The sequence below is a fragment of the Phodopus roborovskii genome, unplaced genomic scaffold (assembly GCF_943737965.1).
Source record: "Phodopus roborovskii unplaced genomic scaffold, PHOROB, whole genome shotgun sequence".
Taxonomy (NCBI): domain Eukaryota; kingdom Metazoa; phylum Chordata; class Mammalia; order Rodentia; family Cricetidae; genus Phodopus; species Phodopus roborovskii.
In genome coordinates, this window is record NW_026125545.1 from 1,916,467 (window position 1) to 1,936,547 (window position 20,081).

Sequence of the window (20,081 nt, forward strand, 5' to 3'; positions counted from 1 at the left end):
ACAAATGATGTGGCAGAATGTGGGACATGGAAAGTCGATGTTAGCACCATATCAAGACAAATGTACAAATGAGAAAGTTTATTTATTTAAAAGACCCCGGCTGTACAAACATAACAGGAAGTCATAGATTAAAAAAGTTCCCAGACACACAAAATAACATATCTCATTTACAAGATTATTTACACATTGGGGTCCATATTAACAGCCACAGTCCTGAGATCAAGTTGACAAGAAAGTAGTCTGTAATAACTCACTCGGGAAGTCAACGACCATGGCACATAAACAGAAGGAGGAAACTTTAGAAGGTACTATAATCTGCAGAGGTCTTAAGATTGAGGCTTTTAATGATTTTTAAAGATAAGAAAAAGTAAAAATGGCACCCCCAGGGATATGATGGTGTTCCTGGAAGTAACTGTAATCACAATACTTCTGTCTGGGGATGGCAAGAGACCTCTTATGTTGTGTTTCTGATGAAGCAACTCCCCACTTTACTTTTCTGGCTTTTGTGGCAATAAGGATGGAACCCAGGGCCTTGTGCATGCTAGGCAAGCCCTCCAGCACTGAGCTGCACCCCTGCCCACCACTGGCTCTCAACTCAGACAAGTATAGTAATATGTTCTCTGAAGACTAAAATAAGTCCAGGGTCAACCAAAAACTGGATCCAAGTTTCAGTATTTCCCGACCCTTCCATTCCTTTATTCTTGTTTAAATGCGAAAGCCGACAGTTTCTGATTGGTGGAAAGAGCTGACGATTTCTGCTTTTTAGACAGATCCATATTCTCCTTTGTGGCTTCTTCCTGGTTTTCTGCCTCACACATCTCATGTTTTCGCTTCTTGGCTTCAGCTCCATCACTGGCAATCTCTCCCTTGGCCTTATTGGTCCATGCCTTTGTAAAACAGTGGGGTGAAGAGAATTTTATGCAGGAAGGAAAAAATAGGATACAAATGGTCTACTTACTTCCATGGGTAATGTTCTTCTATACAGAAGAGTAATTAGCACTTGAATTTTTAAGTTTATCAATAAAGGCTCTAATTGTTGATAGATTTAGATTTCCTATTTGAAAGATAATATTTGCAAACTAAACTAACCATTTGAACAAGGGGTGGATAACCATAATATTTAAGCAATGCAGAAAATAGCAAAACTCCAAACAATCAAGTTAAAAATACACAATGGATTCTAAGCAGATATTCTCAAGATACACACAATGGCCAGCAGGTACACGAAAAGTTTCAGGTCTGATCATCAGGGTCTACATCACAGCTCACTGAGGTAATATCCACATGGAGGTAGTGCTCAACACCTAACTCTGGACACTTGGGAGGCTGCTGAGACAGCACTGTCAAAAATTCAAGGGCAGTCTGGGCTAGTTAATTAGATCTTATCCCAACAATCAATCAATCAATCATATATACCTAGGGGGTGGGGAACAAAGAAGAATGTACTTTCCATAGGTATTAAGCACAAACATGGTGTACATTTATTTACACATGAAGGCAAATGCACATGCATGTACATTAAAAAAAAATAAGACAAAACACAATCAGCAACTAGGCTCAACACTGTAATAATTTCAGTACATGGAGGGGGAGTGGGCAGAGGCAGGAGGACCTGCCCAAAGTGTGAAGCCAGTCTTACTTACACAGTGAGTTCCAGGCCACTCAGGGCTACAGAGCAATGGCCTCTCACAAAACCAGATAACTCCCACAGCCATAAATAACCATGGGATGAAAATATAGTTCAGTGGAAGAGTGCTTACTCAACATTCAAAGCCCTACATTCTATATACAGAAATACAAATCTCCCATGAATTAAAATCAAAAAACATACAATCACAAATTTTGTTAAGACTCTTCCTCTTCTGAAACAAATTCATTCATGTACATTTATTCATAAAACAAAAATGCTAAGAAGGTTCTAAATGCAGCTGGAAATGGTCATTTTCTAGCTTCTGGATCACGCAATACCTGTCACTCATAAACCCAATTCATCAAAGCCAGTGTCTACTGTGTGTGTGTGTGTAGACTACACTACACGCTGCCTCTCTGAGGAAGTAAAGTCTGAGGTTTAACTGGCATACCACCCACATTCCTTCCTCCCTAACACAACATTTGTGATCCAGCTACCCAGCCTAACTTCTGTGCACCAAGGTTTTCCAACAAAAGGAACTATTCTCATATAAGTAGAATAGCATTAAATATTTTTTTCTACTTTATGGACTTGAAAGTAGTAGTTTAAAGTTTAAGTTCAATTCATTTTATCAGTCCTTTTATTTTCAATTCATAACTAAAGCATCCTTTTGGGGGAGTAGTTCCCTAAGGACACACATTTACACAGGTAACTTCTAAAATTATCCATAGGTACTCAGTAACAATCACAGGTCTGCTCGTCACATCTAATTTCCTCTTCACTGAGATCTTTTTTTTTTTTTTAATGTATTCAATTTTTCAACTAGAAAGGCATTTTTTATAAAGAACTTTTTAAACCTGGGAAATCCACTGAGATCTCAGCGCAGTGATCCTTACCTTCCTTTCTTCAGCAGACAATACTCTAAATCGAATCATTCCCTCTTTTATTATGTCTGCTTCATCTGAAAAGTCAGGATTGTCACACAAAATATGACTTCTATTTTCTTCCAGCCACATCTGGAACCCAGTCTTTGGCCTAAAGTAATAATTATGTGGAAAAAAAATTATGAGAAATAGACTATTTAAAGTGTTACATGACTTTTGAAATTAATAACTAACCATTAGCCTTTCAAGACTCATATGAAGTAAGGGAGACGAAACTATACTAGTTAATAATATCCATATTACTTTCAACAGCTTGCACATTACAGGATCAGGGAGCTGGATAATCCTTTGCAGGATCAATTCAGAAGGATCACTTTCCTTTATAGCTGTCAGTGCATTTTAAGGCTTTGTGTGTTTATAGGTTCAAGGTCTCCAACCTCTCTGAGCCCATCTGGCCTGAGAATTCCTCCTGCTGTCATTTTCACAGGCTCACCATTAAGCAAAGCAGCTATCTGAAACCCTGCTGACTTCTCAGCCCTTCCACTACTTCACCCTCTCAGCCCTGACCTGGGTTCTTCCTGCACCATCATTAGGGAGAGCATGGACAAAGCACACATGTAAATTTAACTGGATACTATTAGACCCTCTGCATAAACTGTTTAAGTCATCAGAAGGTTTAATGGAAATACTTAAGTCTCTCACACTTGCTGCCATGCATCCTAAACACTTTATGTATATTACCTTAGAGTAAAACCCTATGATTTGGAAATAATTAGTATCTTACAGATTAACCAGGCAACCAAGTCAGTTAAGCAGTCTGACACTGGAATTCCCATGTTTAGTCCACTTGCTAGCTATACTGCCTCTTGATTTGCTGAGCTGAACAGATCTTAAATGATTAGCCTGAATGACAAAGGTATTTACAATTAAAATGTTATTTTTAATTAATTAATTTTGAAACAAAGTCTCGCTATTAGCTCTTGGCTGTCCTGAAACTTGCTTTGTAGACTTGGCTGGCCTTGAACTCACAGAGGTCTGCTTGCCTCTGCCTCCCAAATGCTAGGATTAAAGGGTTAAGCCACCACACCTGGCTGAGACACTGCATCTTCAAATTTCTCTGTACACTGACCTTTGGTTTTCAGAGTTTTGAAGGCACATAGCTGGAGTTTCAGATGACGAATTTTTAGGATTTTCTTTTACTTCTTCACTCTGATCGGCCTGTGAAGTTCTTTTCTGGAAATAGGATGCTGCAGATGTCTATGAAAACAAACAGATGTGTGAGTCTGGGGACAAACATACACATTTAAAAGAGGATCCTGGGGCTAACCCTGGACTGAACAAACTCCCCAGTCACACAGTGATAAAGGACAGGGACCTCCATCTACCCCAGCACAGAGTGCACAAGGCCACCAAAGCAGTACCTGCTTAGACTTTGGCTTGGGGACGAGAGGCTTTATGACTGGGGATTTTTCATTATTTGCTGGTCGAATAAGTGGGGTGGACTTCCTGGATGATTTGTTCATATTGTCTAAAATATTAGTTGAGCGTGTGGAACTCATTGATACAGTTGGTTCTTTGGAATTAACTAGCACCTGAAGAGAAAAGAACACATTATATGAAGAAGGAAACAACCCTGTTGTAGTATCCTCTTTGGAAATGAATTCATGGAGTACAACCTAAATTGAGACTGAAGCATACTCTCTCAAATACCACACCCTACAGACAAACAGGGAGCAGCTCTCAAAATCACGAGCACTCAGTACTCAGAGCAAAGGAACCTGAAGTGATCTATCTGCCTTTAACCCCCAGAGGGGTTTTTTGTTTGTTTGTTTGTTTTGGTTTTTCAAGATAAGGTTTCTCTGTATTGTTTTGGAGCCTGTCCTGAAACTAGCTCTGTAGACCAGGCTGGCCTGGAACGCACAGAAATCCACCAGCTGCTGCCTCCTGAGTGCTGGGATTAAAGGCATGCACTACCCACTACCAACACCCAGCTTGGAGATATCTTTAATATTATCCAAACAGAAAACATCATTGGTTACCTTGAAGGGGTTTACCCGTCCTTGGCTGCTAGAGAAAACCGCACCTACAACAAGGAGAAAACTCTCAATAGTGTTTTTTGGTTTTTTTTGTTTTTTTTTTAAAGAAAGCTTCTGACTTTCATAATAATAAATAGAATATTTTAATTTGTATTATATGAAACAAAGGTACTGTGCAACTTTTTGTTGTTGGTGGTGAGTCTCACTAAGTCAGTATGACTGGCCTCAAACTTACATTGACCCCCTCTGCCTCTGCCTCTCTAGTACTAGTATTAAAGGTGTGTGCTGCCACACTGGCCCCTATGTGACTTTAATACAATTAACAAATACCGATGACCTCTTTCCTTCTTCTAAGACAAGATAACATTAGAGGCGAACTATCTCAGTTTGCTGCTGTGAAACATATTGTGACCATGCAACATGGTGCTAAGGTCAGTAACCCTTGAATGTGGACACCACACCCACCTATCAAGAAAACAACCTTGTGTTGCCTCTTTCCCATCTTCTGACATTTGCCCCCTTTCATTCGCCTCTCAAAAACAAAACAAACTCTTTGCACTTCCAAGTACCATCTTCTCTCACAACCCCTACCAAAATCTTTCAAAAGCCATTGACGTCACTACTATCATTTTCTCCTTGCCCATACATCTCTCCATACAATGGTATAAAGTCCAGCCCGCCTACATGACAGCTAAGACCCCCAACCCATTTCTAGGTAACCAAACGTGATGGCTACTTTCTGCTCCTTTATTTGACCTCTCAATGACTTTCCATATACTGGATTCTTCCTTCAAAATTTTCTCCTCCCTGGACCAGTGGCTCTCTCCCTCCCACCTTCCCTCCCCCTCCTCTCTTCCTCTCCTATTCTTGATGTTTAAATGCTACAAATCCCCTCAACTGAGAGTGTTTCTTCTTGCTTTACAGACTCTAAAGCATGCTTATCTGTGCCCAAGGTATAAACTTCTCTGCTTATGCCAATGGTTTCAGATTTATTTCAAGAATTTTTTTAAGTAAATGCCTATGTGACCACTTAGTTAATGGTAACACATCAGCTTCCCTGCTAAACTTGTTTGCTTTTCTCTAGTGTTTCTGATGCTATACTGTTCTTCACTCTCAACCATCTTCCACCATAGGAGCACTCAACAATGCTACCTTCTATCACTACTCTATCCCAAGCCAAACTATTTGGTTTCACTTGGACTGCTCTAGTACTCTTATGTCCTTTCCTCCTCAGTATCATGTATGATGGTTATGTTCTGCTTAGAATCCACAGCAGCTTTCCAGGGACCTAACAATGAAGACTGCAATTCATAAAATTCTTTAATCTATAAAAATCTTTAATATTTGCTGTAGCCTATCCCTCCAAGGCCTACCAAACTGCTCTTTTTGCCTCATAGAGTCTTCTTTTTCTGGAGTCTTCACACATTGTTTCCTCTGCCCCTGCTCCCATCCACTACTCCCTTGCTGGTAATTCATCTCTAGTGTCTGCTGTCGGCACTCCATGAGAACATCCTCTGGTACCTATCCTCTTCTAACTAGATTACAGCTATGGTTATATGCTCCAAGTTTACATACATTTCTCACCTGATTTCAGAGCTGGCACATCAGGGGAATTTGCATTTTGTAATAAGTTCGACCCTATAATTAAAACAACGCAATGAGTAAGTGAGGAAAATGAAGTCATCCTTGATATTCAACACCTAGACAGCAGAAATACCATGAAAAATATGGGAACTCAATTTCCCTGTCACCCAAAATGGAAAAAGCAATGCCCACAATAGCTTCCATCATCTATCTATCTACCTATCTAATTTATCGTTATCTATCTACCTATCTACCTACCTTTCTATACCTACCTACATATCTATCTAATCTATCGTTGTTGGGGGACAGCACTTGGTGCACACGGAGGTCAGAGGACAACTTTGCAGCGTCCTCTTGGAGTGCTCTGGAGTTGCACTCAGGCTGCCAGCATGGCACAGCATGGCAAGTGCCATCACCAGCTGGCCTCCTTATCTTTCAGTACTTGAAAACGTGTCTCACCGTGGTTGTGTGGCTCCGGTTTTTCTTCTGGAACAGTCTCTTCTCTGTCCTCAGTGTCTTCTTCAACTTGATTTCTGGCCCGTGGTTGACTCCATTCCGTAGTGGTATGACTGTAACTGACGGATAATAGTATTATTCCATAAGGAACAAATGCAAGACCAACTTCATATTCAGGACAGTAAAGTAAAATTCAAATAGCTGTTGTTCTTTTACCCAGCATTCAGTTTCATTCTGAAGTCTTCTTCTTTTTCTTCTTCTGTCTGGGCTTCTGCCAATTCAGCAGCCTTTTCTGCAGCAAGGTCACTAAGTTTCTGAGCCAGTATTAATTTCCGAGAGCGAGAAGCGTATTTAATGGCTAAGTTCACAGCATTTGGAGTCATTAGACTGGCAAGTTCCACACAGCGGAATTCTCGTTCCAGTTTACAAGAAAGCTAATCACAGGGGGAAATCAAAATCAAATCATGGTAAGTCAAATTTAAAATAAATAAATAAATAAATAAATGGACTGGCAGGACTAGCTTCTAAAATGCACATTTTTACATGACAAAATTGAAAAGTATCTTATATTAATGGTGGGTTGGCTGGACTAGTAGTATTTCTTTTCTTTTTTTCTTTTTTTGACTTTGGAAGCTATCCTGGAACTAGCTCTTGTAGACCAGGCTGGTCTCGGTCTCGAACTCACAGAGATCCATCTGTCTCTGCCTCCTGAGTGCTGGGATTAAATGTGTGTGCCACCACTACCCGGCAAGTAGCAGTATTTCTTAGTGGCCTAAATAAATAAAATAATGGTGCATTTACAAATAGTAGCTTAGATTCAGGGAGACATGACATATTTCACATGTTAACTATATGAAAAAGCAGCTGTTCAAAATTGAAATGCAGTTTTCCTAAATTTTTTTCCAGCTACCACCGAATCACAATAGGGCAGGAAATTTTAAAAAGTGAATTATAATAATAACCAGTTATTACTTTGCTCAAATGCCACTAAGGGGATCTGGATGGGAGAAGTAAACATTCTTAAAATTTCATGTTCTTCAACTACCAGAAATAACTAGACAACTTCTAAATGAACATTAGTACAACGTTTTATGCCTATAATATAAAATGGAGGGTGTTCTGGGGCAGGAGGGATGACTCAGTGGTACAAATGAAATGTTGCTTGGCAAACATGGCCTTGCCCTTTCCCCTTCCCTCCTCCCGGCTAAGCCACAGATCACATTCCTAAAGCTGCCACCAAGGTCTACTCCCTTAATTGGCCACTTCCTCCTCCTGTGGCTAAATACTAAGGTCTTGGAATCAAAATACTGAAGACCAGAAATCAAAAGCCCCCTTTTGGCTGCCCTAATTAACAGGCCCAATCAAAACAAACCAGCTCATCCTAACACGGTCTCCCTTTTCCCCTTTATAAATGTCATTTGACTACGGGCCACAGCTGTTCTTCTACCCAGACACAGTCCTCTGGCTATGACAAAAACCCATCTCCCTCATTTGGTCTCCTGTCTTTGTCTCTTATTCCTTGCCCTAGATCTTGTGGTACCCTGTGTTAATTCCAGTCCTTTCAAAGAACGCTTGCTGCTCTTAAAGTGGGCTTGGGTTATATTCCTGACACCCACAGGGGCCCCTAACTCTCTGGAACTCCAGAGGACTTAATACCATCTACTGGCCCTTTGTGTCCATCAGGGACTCACATGGTACACATACACACATGCAGGTAAATACTCATACACATAAAGTAAAAATAAATATTAGAAAGGAAGAAGAGGAGGAACAAAGTTCATTTACTATGTCTTAGAGAATACTGGTTCTTCTTTTTAGTTTGAATTCTAAAAACCCAGCACATGACAACCCAAAATGTGTCTTACCACTGAGGGAACCAGGACTCTGAGAACTCACAGTGCAGGAGAATTTTATGAGTTACACATCTGACCTATGAGCACAAAGCCTTACACATTCACCTCAGCCTCCTTTGAACTGTTGGTATGGTTAAGTCCAGAGGAGCACTTTCAACCAAGGTGGAACTCTGACTCAGAGGACACTGGCTGGAATGAATTAATGGTCACTTCCCTCAAGGGTCAGCAGCGCACATCCGGTGGAGAAGATATAGGATTACACTCCTTTCAAAAACAAAGGTGAAGCGAGCACAAGGAACCTTAAGAGGCCCTGCTCCGAGGCCAAACCTGGCCACTGGTGAGGGCAAAAGGCTGGGAAATCCAAATGCCTAAGGACATTCTTAAAACTGTCTAACCCTAGAGATCTGGAACAGTCCACACCTAATTTTGTGGTGTAGACAAGCAGGAATCACGACAATGGCTCTCAGACTTGCAAGTAACCTGGAGCACGTTGGACCGCCTGCTGGAACACAGGAAAGCCTCCTCTCCAGCTCAGCTACAGGGAAATCGTTCAAACATTTAACTGTATCATGAAGCGGGAGAGAGACACTTTAAGGGGAAAGATAAATCTATGAATCCCAGATGGTAGAATTTAGTGTTTATTTATCTGTCTTTAAGAAATTCCACGCAGGGCTGGGCATGGTGATTCACACTTTTGCTCACTCAGAAGGCAGAGGTGGGAGGATCTCCGAGTCCGAGGCTGGACTGGTCTACAAAGCAAGTCCCAGGACAGCCAGGGCTATGTAGAGAAACCCTGTTTTAAAGATAAAAGGATTTCAATCTAAGGAAATATTTAAACACTATTTTTTTCAGCACATTTTACTCACCGCTAGCATTTTCATCAAAAGTTCTTGTTGCTCTTTTACAGCCTGATTTTTAATGTTCTCCTCATAATCATAACCATTTTTAGCCAAGTAATCAAGATAGTTGTGAAACAGGACTGAATGCCAAAATTGTTCCTGCAAAAATGGATCAAAGTGCATAAAACTAACATCCTTTTTAATGCCCCACAAGTATTAAGTACATCTTAAGATAGCAGCTTTAATATATTTTCTGAAACCCTTTCTATATAAGCTTATTTTACAACTCTATTTTCAATGTGACATTATACCTTGGCTTTATGTTCTACTCTTTGAAAAAAGGTGACTATATTATATAGTCTATTCAGTAGATGACTTGCTTCATAACTAGAATAACTAACTGCAAGGTTTCGAATATCTCTTAGGACCGCGGGGCTAGGTCTAGAGTTTACAATCAGTGGGCAGCAGGCTTACCCTAGCAGGACGGGTTCATCCCTGGTAAGGCCCTCCCAGCCACTAGCAGTGAGCCCTGGAAGCTGTGACAGCAACCACATCAGGTGACCTTGGGACCACAAGCAGTGGTCCTACTGCATTATTTTAATCATAGCGTAGCATTACTCAACACTGGCCATGGTGAGGACGTAAAGCCCTCTGAGTCACAGGTACTTACTCTCAAATTCAGAGTATTAAGATATCCACATACCTCCATTTGGCCTTTCTCTGTCGTAGTCTGACAATAAGGAAGCTTAAAGGATAGTATGGCCACGGCAGGACGCGGAAGGGTGGGAGGGAACCGAGAACCTTTACAAGGGATGCACCTGTCAGGGGAAAAAAGTCCCATCGTAAAGAATTTGCACAGCATCATAAAAACCACTAAGATAACAAATTCTCATGGATTAGGAACTATGAACAGTAATACTGTGGATTCCAAATGTTTTATAACCAGTCCTAGCATTATTAAATGCCCACCAGAGAGATTAAACAGACACACTCACAAATGCTGCTCATTCACATGCTATGTGCCCCTTTGTCACGAGATGTGAACCTCTCCTTTATTGTGTGACAATACAATGACAACACAAATATGAGCTGGGTGGTAGCAGACGCCTTTAATCCCAGCACTTGGGAGGCAGAGGTAGGTGATCTCTGCAAGTTTGAGGCCAGCCTGATCCACAAATCGAGTTAAAGGACAGCCAGAGCTGCAATACAAAGAAACCCTGTCTCAAAAACAAAAACCAAACCAAAAAAAAAAAAAAAAAAAAAAAAAAAAATCCACAAATGTGGTTGTTAATGTTATAATTATTTTACAACATACACTCTTATTTTCTTTTTTCTCTTTTATGGTTTTATAGAGATCATGATACAGAGCATGCTGCTAACATATAGGCCACTAACACTCAGGAAGAACATTCTATCAGCAAAGGGACCAGTTTTTGTTTAACCTTTCCCAACTCAAATCCTTTATTGGTTTTATTACAAAGAAAAAAATATATGATTAGGATTTTATTAAAAATCACTTTCCAAGCCATTATACATCACAGTAGGTTACTAATCATTTTATATTTTTTTAGCTCTAAAGTTTTGAATTAAAGACTTTTTCCTCATGGAGGAACTGGGGCAGGTGTGTGTGTGTGTGTGTGTGTGTGTGTGTGTGTGTGTGTGTGTGTGTGGTGCCAACACATTTTGGCTGCTAATTCAGTAGTTTGTCTATTATGAATATGTTTCTTATAAACTACGTTTAACCTATTTAGAGTAACAAAGTAAAAGGGTAAGCTATGTTCTAAGGAGAAAAGCTACTTAAATTGCCTTTCCAACTAATCACAGAATCTGTTCTGTTACCATATTAAAGGAAGAACTGAAAAAAATGTCAAGATGTAGAACACTGAGGCCAGTGTGCAAATTACCCTTTTGCAATAGACAAGCTTCACTTTATTTTCTGAATTGGCCAGACTCTCTTCTGTGCTTCAGAGGCCTTTGTTCCTACCTCCTTTAAAGCACACATTCAGTAACGTGACTGTACACGCCTACTTCTTCTGGACAGCACCCTATGTGTGTAGTATAGTACATGGGCCAGTACTACAACAAATGCTTGTTAAATGAACAAACTAATCTGGGCCAGTTGGCTTGGTGGGCAAAGGTGTTTGTTGACAAGATTTATGGCCTGAGTTCCATATCCTTAGAAACCATGGGGGAAGAAGATAAACCACTCCCACAAACTGTCCTCTTACCTCTATGTGGGCCACACAGCATTCACATACACACAATAAAAAGGAAAAACAAATTTACTTTTAGGTTCATTAAGAATTGGTTTTTAAAAACTAAAAAGCAGGCCAGGTGGTGGCACACACCTTTGATCCCAGCACTCAGAAGGCAGAAGGTGGATCTGTGAGTCTGAGGACAGCTTGGTCTACAAAGCTACACAGAGAAACCCTGTATTGAAAACCAAAACCAAACAAACAAATAAATAAAACTAGAAAGCAAAGACATGAAGGCTAATGTTTGCCCATAGCAAATTAGACTACAGCACCGATTAATATATAATCACTAGTAGTCATGAAAAAAGTCTTTAGAGGAAACAATGATAACAGTTTTGCTAAAACAAGGTTCAGTTCTAAATATGTACAAGTGAGCTAGGTTAGTGGTGCACACCTTCAATCCCAGCACTCAAGAGGCAGGGGCAGGCAGGCCTCTGTTGCAGACCAGTCAGGGCTATACAGAGAGAACCTGCTCGACCCCTCACCCCACAAATAAGTATGGATGCTATCTCTCTTACAGCAACTATTTTTAAATTCATAATTAAGTTTTGAACTCAATTAATTAATTTCACGGCTCTGGGAGTTGAAACTAGGGCCTCGGGAATGGCAAATACCCTCTCACTAAATGGTATTTCTAGCCCTTAATTATTTTTAACAAACTGTACTTCCCAAGTTGGGTTAAGAAATGCATTTAAGTGAAAGGAGATATAGTCTTAGAAGCAGAAAACCTGCCTAGCATTTGTAAGGCCCTGAATTCAGACCCAAGCACTACCTCATTGACCCCATAATAGAGAAACAAGTTTTATTAACCATGAACCACAAAGCAAAATATCTGTAACATAGAATGGAAAGAATCCAGGCACAACAGCACATGTCTTTAATCCTAGCACTTGGAGGCAGAGGCAAGTGAATCTCTGTGAGTTCAAGGCATCTACAAAGTGAGTTCCAGGACAGCTAGAACTATACGATGGGAACTACACTGTCCCAAAAAACAACAACAAAAAACCCGCACAAACAAACATTACTGATTTTTATCAGCTAACATTCAATGGAGACACTCACTTGGTGACAGGGACTGTTCTATGTACACTCTACTTACAAAATCATTTCATCTTTCCAGCAATTCTGAGATGGGAACTTTCTGTGCAAGCGTTGAGGAAAAGGCACAAAGTCTAAACAGTATGACCTGGCTACAAAGCAGATAGCATGACTCAGAAACTGAGCTGTGGACCTCAACACCACACTGCCTTTCCAGAGTGACAAAGCCCAGACTACCTTTACCACAAACATCAAGAGCAAACTGAAGCCTTGGGAAGTTTTAATGAACTTCCCCCATGGCAAGGGCAGGTAAGTTTCATTAAACACAGCAGTAGACTTCTGAAGACAGTTGTAGGGTTTCTTCCTGCTCTTCAGTTATCTCTCACACAAAGGAAAACACTCATCCCTAGTGAGTATAAATGGACAGACAGGCAGGCATGGGGGTACACAGCTATCCTCTCATCACTTGGGAGCCTGAAGCATAAAGATCATGAGTCTGAAGCCAGACAGGCTCAAATCCTTAAGAAGCTCTCAGAAAAATAAGGAAGAGGAGGAGGAAGAGGAAGAGGGAGAGGGAGAAGGAAGCAGCAGCAGCAGCAATAATGACTGCATAGCAGTTTCCAACTCTGAAAAAGTATCTTTGTTATTTATTAGAATAAACCCAATGCACAAAACTAAATACAATTTCATTCTCTTTTCTTTCTGTTTTTGAGCTACAGTCACAATATATAGCCTAGACTGGCCCTGAAGTCCCAGTTCTCCTCCAAACCATGGCACCTGGTAGAAATACATTTTTCACAAGACTTTTAACTGCCATCACCACCCAGCTTAATTGTTTGTTTGTTTTAAGATTTATTTATTCATGTGTATGAGTGTTATGTGCACCACATTCACACCCAGTGCTCATGGAATTCAGAAGAGGGGTCCCCTGAAACCGGAGCTATGGATGGTCATGAGCCACCATATGAGTGGTGGGAATCGAATCCACGTGGCTTCTTAGCATGTCAGTATTTCAAATGTGTACTGTATAAGGCTATCCTAAACGTGGTAGCACAGACCTGCAATTCTAGCATCCAGGGCAGTGGAAGTCAGGAGTTCAAGGCTATTTGTGATTACTTGGTGAGTTGAGCCATTTGGGCTACATGAGAATCAATTTCAAGAAAACCAAAATAATTTTTAAATTAAAAATGCTTATTCTTAATTATGAGTATGGCTGAGTATGGATTTGTAGTTACAGTTATGAATAGCACATCTTTAATCAGAGGCAAAGCAGGTAGCTCTCTGGGTTCTAGGCCAACTCTGTCTCAGATAATAAGATGAAACATCAATGGATCCAAACCATAACCTCCTATTAAGATGTGATATGAGTTCTTAACTCAAACTGCTAAATAGCTTTATTTCTAGAGATGGAAATACAAGAAATTTCTGAGGATAGCCATACATCCTAACACCAACTAAAAAGTTAACAGTAGTCTCAAAAACAAAACAAAACAAAACACAGGGTCTCATTATGTAACCCTGGCTGAACTATAACCTGCTTTGAAGACCAAATTGACCTCAAACTTGGAGATCCAGCAACTTCTGCCCACTGAGTGCTGTGCCACCATGCCCAGATTTTTCTTCAAAAATTAAAAACAAAGCCGGGCACTGTTGATGCACACCTTTAATCCTAGTACTCAGGAGGCAGAGGCAGTAGGATCACTATGAGTTCGAGACCAGCCTGTTTTATAAGAGCTAGTTCCAGGACAGGCTCCAAAGCCACAGAGAAACCCTGTTTCAAAAAACCAAAAATAAAAAAAAATAGTGTTTTTCCCTGTACTGAGGGTGGAACTCAGGGCCTCCTGCATGTTAGGCAAGCATTATCACTAAGTCATATCCCCAGCCAACCAAGAGTTTATAATACTAAGTATTATCAACAATGGGATTCTGCAAATCCTAGGCAAACATGGAAATAAGCATTAAAACCATTACGGTGTTCTACTAAATTCATTTGCACGGTCTAAAAAGACTGTGATGTCTCTTCTCAAATCCCTACAGCAGACTACTCTCTCCCCAAACACTCCTGCCCTTACCTCATAATCTGCCTAGAGATGTCAGGAATAAAATACAGGAATTCCTATTACCTTATCCTACCCAGAATAATATTCTGGATATTATTATAAGTGGAATCAAACAATACATAGTCCTTGAGGATCTGATTTCTTTTACTTAGCATAATGTTTTCAAGGTTCATTTACATTATATGTATCAGTAATTTACAACTTTCTACAGTCCAATAATACAACAACTTTCTACAGACCAATAATACAGATAGAACACATTTTAATTTTCCCTTCATCAGTTGGCAGAAGATGAAAAGCAAAGAAATACACTTACAGAGTCTCAACCAAAGGGGAAGCTGGAGCCAGGCACAATAGTACAAATGTAAATCCCAGCCCTCAGGAGAGAGAGTGGGAGGATTGCCTGAGTTAGGAGCCAGACTCGGTGGTACAGCAAGATCTTATCTCAAACTCTCCCCCAAATCACTCCACTTGTGATGGCTCACCTTAGCTGCTGGGGGTTTTCATGGATACCAACCACCCAGTAGTGATCAGATTTTCCCTTGCAGTGTTCTCTTATGTTACATACAGGAGTCCATGTGTTTCCAAGCCCTCTGTTAAGCATTCGAACACAGCCTTCGGAATCCACATAACAGGGAGTACCTAAATAACCAACAACAAAGAAATCACTGGAAAATACAGCTATGTACTGTTTAATAAACCTTCAAAAACACATACCAAGGATTGAACTTTCATTTCAAAACCAAAAGGTGGGGGAGGTAATTCAGGGTTGCTTTCTGTAAAATTTAATTACCATACAGGCCCAACTGAAGGGAAAAAAAATCTGAATCTGACTAAAATTTATTTTGAAAAACAAAACCAAAACAGTTTCAGTGAAAACTATGCCCTCTGGTGGAATATAACAGTAATGATTTTAAAGTCAATTTAACTTTTTAAGAAGTTTAAATAAACATCTATCTTAAGTCTCCTGGTTAAGAAACATGATACAATGACCAGCACTTCCTCTAAGGTAATGCTTTAGTACTGTTTTTATGCCTCTGTTCTTCAATGGTCTTGTTACTGTTCTCTAAAAAGCTCCCAGGTAAGCAATTTTTAGGAAAAGAGTGAACATCATTGTTGCCCACCTATGGTTCCTCCTCAGAAGGTATGAATGACCCCTTTTGTTATCTGCCACCATATCCCACAGGTGCTAGACTATAGAAATTGAGGCTACTCATGGCAGTATTATTCAGGCATAAATAGCCACCAACATTCCAACAGAAATGGCTGATAGTGTTTTTTTTTTTTTTTTTTTTTTTTGGTTTGTTTTTAGTACATTACTTCTAGTCTACACAATCAAATTGGGCCTTTGGATTTTCTTTATTTCTTTTGCCAATTTTTTTTTTTTTTTTTTTTTGAGCTATACATTTTTTCCCCCACTTCCCTTCCCCATCCCCTATGCTCCCAATTTACTAAGGGGATCTTGTCTTTTTCCCCTTCCTAGGCAGATCCATGTATGTCCTCTTTTGTTACCTAGGTTCTCTGGGGTTTACTATAGTACTTTTAAACAAGAAATTCTAGTATTTTAATCCAATATGGCCAAAATATTATGACTTAACATGTATGTAGTAAATGTAAATAAATTTCTGAGATTTTTTTATATTCCTTTTTTTTACTTATAAATCTTTAAAATTCAGTATTCTATATTTATAGCATATCTCAATTCAGACTGGCCACATTTCAAGTGTTCAAGAGCCATACATAGATTAAGTACAATTTTAGAAACTCCCTAACTTATGTATAGAATTTACTAGAAAAGACATAATTTACCAATGATCTGTATCTTCTATTTGCTATGTAATAAATAAATACTAAAAAAAAAAATAACATTTCCCGGGGCTAGAGAAATGGCTGAGTGGTTAAGAGTACTTGCTTCTCTTACAGAGGACTATAGTTTGGTTCCCAGAAATTACAGAGGTGGCTCACAGATCTATAGATCCAGGGAATCCAATTTCCTCTCTGGATTCCATGAATACCCAAATACACATCATTAAAATAAAAATAATAATACAAATATAACTTCCTTTGTAAGGTCTCTCACCACCCAACCACACATCATTAAAATAAAAACAATAATACAAATATAACTCCATTTGCAAGGGATTCTTACAAGGATAACAGTTACTATTCTGCATAACAACCGCAGTTTCCATGCCATGTAAAATGAAAAAATTTGAACATAAACACTATTTTTAAATAAATTAAGACTAAAATAATAGAATTATTTTCTTCTTGAAATAATTTCATTATAATGAAAGAAAATTATCTTGCCTTCAGCAGAAAACCCCAGCCATGTAAGGTAGGATTTCCTTGTAAGAGGAAGAGGGTCACCATGCAAAACCTGGTTTTTCTTCTGTCCCAACTCTAGCAGTTGAACTCCAAGGCACTGATCTCCATCAAACCCTGTACCTAGAAAAATGCACATATGTACCAGGCACCAGAAGTTATTCAGTACTTTATCACAGCAACAGGAAAAGAATCTAAAACAGGGACACTCAGAAATGGTTAGATACTCTATCCTAATGCCAACCCAAAATTCATTCACCAGACCAGGCTGGCCTCAACTCACAGAGATCCACCTGCCTCTGCCTTCTGAGAGCTGGGATTAAAGGTGTGTACCAACACTGCCCAGCTTCATTCACCATTTTTTATGAGACTAAAGTCGCAAGTTTTACAGCCAAGCATCCTGATGCAGCCCAATCCAAAAATACTTATTTGAAGAATGGTGATAGGAAAATATTATCTTTTTTCCAATAATTAAACCATTATGTATCTAAAAGAACAGAAAACTTCCCACGTCAGTAAACACACTACTCCTAACATATGCATCTTAGTCAAGGGGCTTCAGGTGGTGTTCTCTGGTGCTCACTGGTGGGAAGGTACACACAGTTCCAAGTGTGAAGTCATACCAACAAACACAACGAGCCGTATCCAACACCAAAAACCCATTGCACACTTCACTTTGAATTGATTTATGATTGCATCTAAAAGCCTTTGACCACCGCTAAATTTTTTGTGAATGCCATTCAGTTATATAACCTCATGCGAACTCATATTTAAAAAATGGATGCAGTGACACAAGGAACAGGTAGTGGAGAGGTCCCAAGACAAACATTCATGAGACAGCATGACCACAACATGGCCAGAAAGACGATGGGAAGGCATGAAGTTGAAGAAACAGATGAAGTTCAGATCATACAGGACCAGCAAAACACCTTATTGTGGCAAGTAGTTTGGTTGCTATTATAAAAATGAAAGGAAGTTAGAGAAATTTAATCAGAAAAGGGAGGTGATCTATGCTTTTAAAAGATCATCCAAGCAGCTATGCAGCAGTCTATAACACACAAGCATTAAGAGCTTAAAGATTAGTGGGAACAACTATGACAAATGATGCAATATGACATATAGCTGGGGTGTTAGTACATGAAAGAAAATGAGGCGGACTTGGAATGGGCTACTCCACAGAACAAAACATGCTCTAACTATATTGAAGGAGTTATGTGCCTTGAGCACTTGTCAATATGCTAATTACTGAGGTGACCAAACTGTTCAAGCAAAAAGTTTGGAAGAAAAAAAAAATGTTAAGGTTTCACTCATATGGCCAAAATGAGTTCATAAGGTCAGTTAAAACCCAACACAAAGATTTCAAATGAACAACAGAATATGGGAGCCCAGAGACAAGGTATGAGAAGACAGAGACACACATATTCAAAACCACATTTTTAAATAAAATCCCCTACAGTAGTTTCTCAAAATGTTTAAGGTGGCTTTTTTGTTTGTTTGGAGACAGAGCCTGATATATACATTGCTCATTGCTCATAATGACCTGGAACTCTTATACAGACTAGGGTGGCCTTGAAAGTAAGAAGTCTATCTGCCTCAACGTCCCAGGTGCTGGAATTAAAGGTATGCACCATCACATCTGGCTTTCAAACTATATTTTTGACATGAATCATGGTATCATTTTGAGTTGCAAATAACATTTTTAAAAGGTGAAATCAAAGGGTAAATATTAAATATTGTTCACGAGACCTTCATTTCTGCTATACTTGCAGATATGTACAAAATGGCAATGGAGAATCTGTTTATTTTTCAAGACAGGGTCTCTGTAGCCCTGGCTGTCCTAGAACTCACTCAGTAGACCAAACTGGCCTTGAATTCAGAGAGCCATCTGCCTCTGCCTCACAAGTGCTGGGATCAAAGGTGTGCTCCACCACCGCCTAGAGATAATCTATTTTTAATGTTGTTATGCTGTCAACAACTCCAAGGTTATGACCTTGGAGTTGGACGGGGTAGACGAAGTTAACACCAGCAAAAAGTCAGCACAACAGGAAGAGCCAAAAGGAGAAAGAGTGGTCAGTGAGGACAGAAGTTAGAAAAGGATGTCACAGAAGCCAGAGAAGAGTGTTTTCACCGGAGTGTTTAAAACAAAACATAAGACCTTAATCACTAACCTCACTAAGGTCTCTGTTAATACAGGGGCAAGGAAGGGAATAAGGATAAAAATTGAGGAAAAGGAGGTCCCAGCTTCTGGAAGCCACACTCACAGTTGTTTTGGCCCTTCACACTAGCAGTTGCAGGTTACTTTTGAGGTATTTATACTGAACAGCATACCTGCCAAAAGATAAACTTTATACATACCCGTGAAAACCAGATTTTACCTTGGAATTAATTCCCTTTGTAATAATGGTCTACAAATGGAGCACCCTCACTTCCCTTGCTTAGTGATACAGCAGCATTTTCTAAATTCCAAGACTATAGTGATGAAAATACTAAGTCAATATAAAAAGAGGTATACAATCTGAAACAAAAGGACATCATAATAACAAAAAAGCTTAAGTAATTCCCGTTTTACTCAAGTTATAGTATCATGTAAGACAGGGAAAAACCTACCTCTATGGTAAACAATGCAAAGCTGTTCTCCATGTCCCGCCATTGACACCACGGGTCCAGGAAGGGAGAAGACTTCTTTCTGAACACCTCCAATAGTAAACAATCGGAGGAGCAAGGCAGTTGTAGCAGCAGCAGCCCATCCTTGACCTAGACATATGGCTTCAATATCTTCATTCTGAGGCATATCCACTATCCACTCTTTGCTTGAATCCCAAGAACTGAAGTGCAGGCAATGAAGCTTGCTAAAGAAATAAAACAAGACAGAAACAACTGAATTCTTATATGTGATTTTCTTCTTCTCCCCAAACAGGATTTCGTGATTAGTTCTTTAAAATAAATTGTAGTAATAAAGTAGAAAAATAAACTTTAGCATCATGATTAGTTATATATAAAAATACCACATATAGCTGCATGTCTTTAATCCCAGCACTCAGGAGGGAGAGCAGGTGGATCTTTGTGAGTTCAAAGCCAGAGTGATCTACAGAACTAGTTCCAGGACAGCCAGGGCTCTTAT

The 20,081-nt window shown here is 39.5% G+C and overlaps 1 protein-coding gene across 2 annotated transcripts in view; it reads right to left on the reverse strand.

Annotated features, from left to right (window-relative positions):
* Window positions 1–604: 604 nt before the first annotated feature.
* Wdhd1 (WD repeat and HMG-box DNA binding protein 1) overlaps window positions 605–20,081 on the reverse strand; it is a 40,736-nt gene continuing 21,259 nt past the window's right edge. The window contains exons 13-25 of one of the 2 annotated variants that reach the window (XM_051177084.1): window positions 19,568–19,809; window positions 16,946–17,083; window positions 15,121–15,277; window positions 9,986–10,100; window positions 9,310–9,441; window positions 6,807–7,024; window positions 6,594–6,703; window positions 6,135–6,188; window positions 4,554–4,597; window positions 3,936–4,106; window positions 3,644–3,771; window positions 2,527–2,665; window positions 605–887 (exon numbers count right to left, since the gene is read on the reverse strand). In XM_051177084.1, coding sequence (XP_051033041.1) covers window positions 696–887; window positions 2,527–2,665; window positions 3,644–3,771; window positions 3,936–4,106; window positions 4,554–4,597; window positions 6,135–6,188; window positions 6,594–6,703; window positions 6,807–7,024; window positions 9,310–9,441; window positions 9,986–10,100; window positions 15,121–15,277; window positions 16,946–17,083; window positions 19,568–19,809 — 1,840 coding nt within the window. In that variant the 3' untranslated portion in view covers window positions 605–695. Of the gene's footprint in view, window positions 888–2,526; window positions 2,666–3,643; window positions 3,772–3,935; window positions 4,107–4,553; window positions 4,598–6,134; window positions 6,189–6,593; window positions 6,710–6,806; window positions 7,025–9,309; window positions 9,442–9,985; window positions 10,101–15,120; window positions 15,278–16,945; window positions 17,084–19,567; window positions 19,810–20,081 lie in introns of both variants that reach the window. The other variant, XM_051177082.1, reaches the window with a different exon arrangement.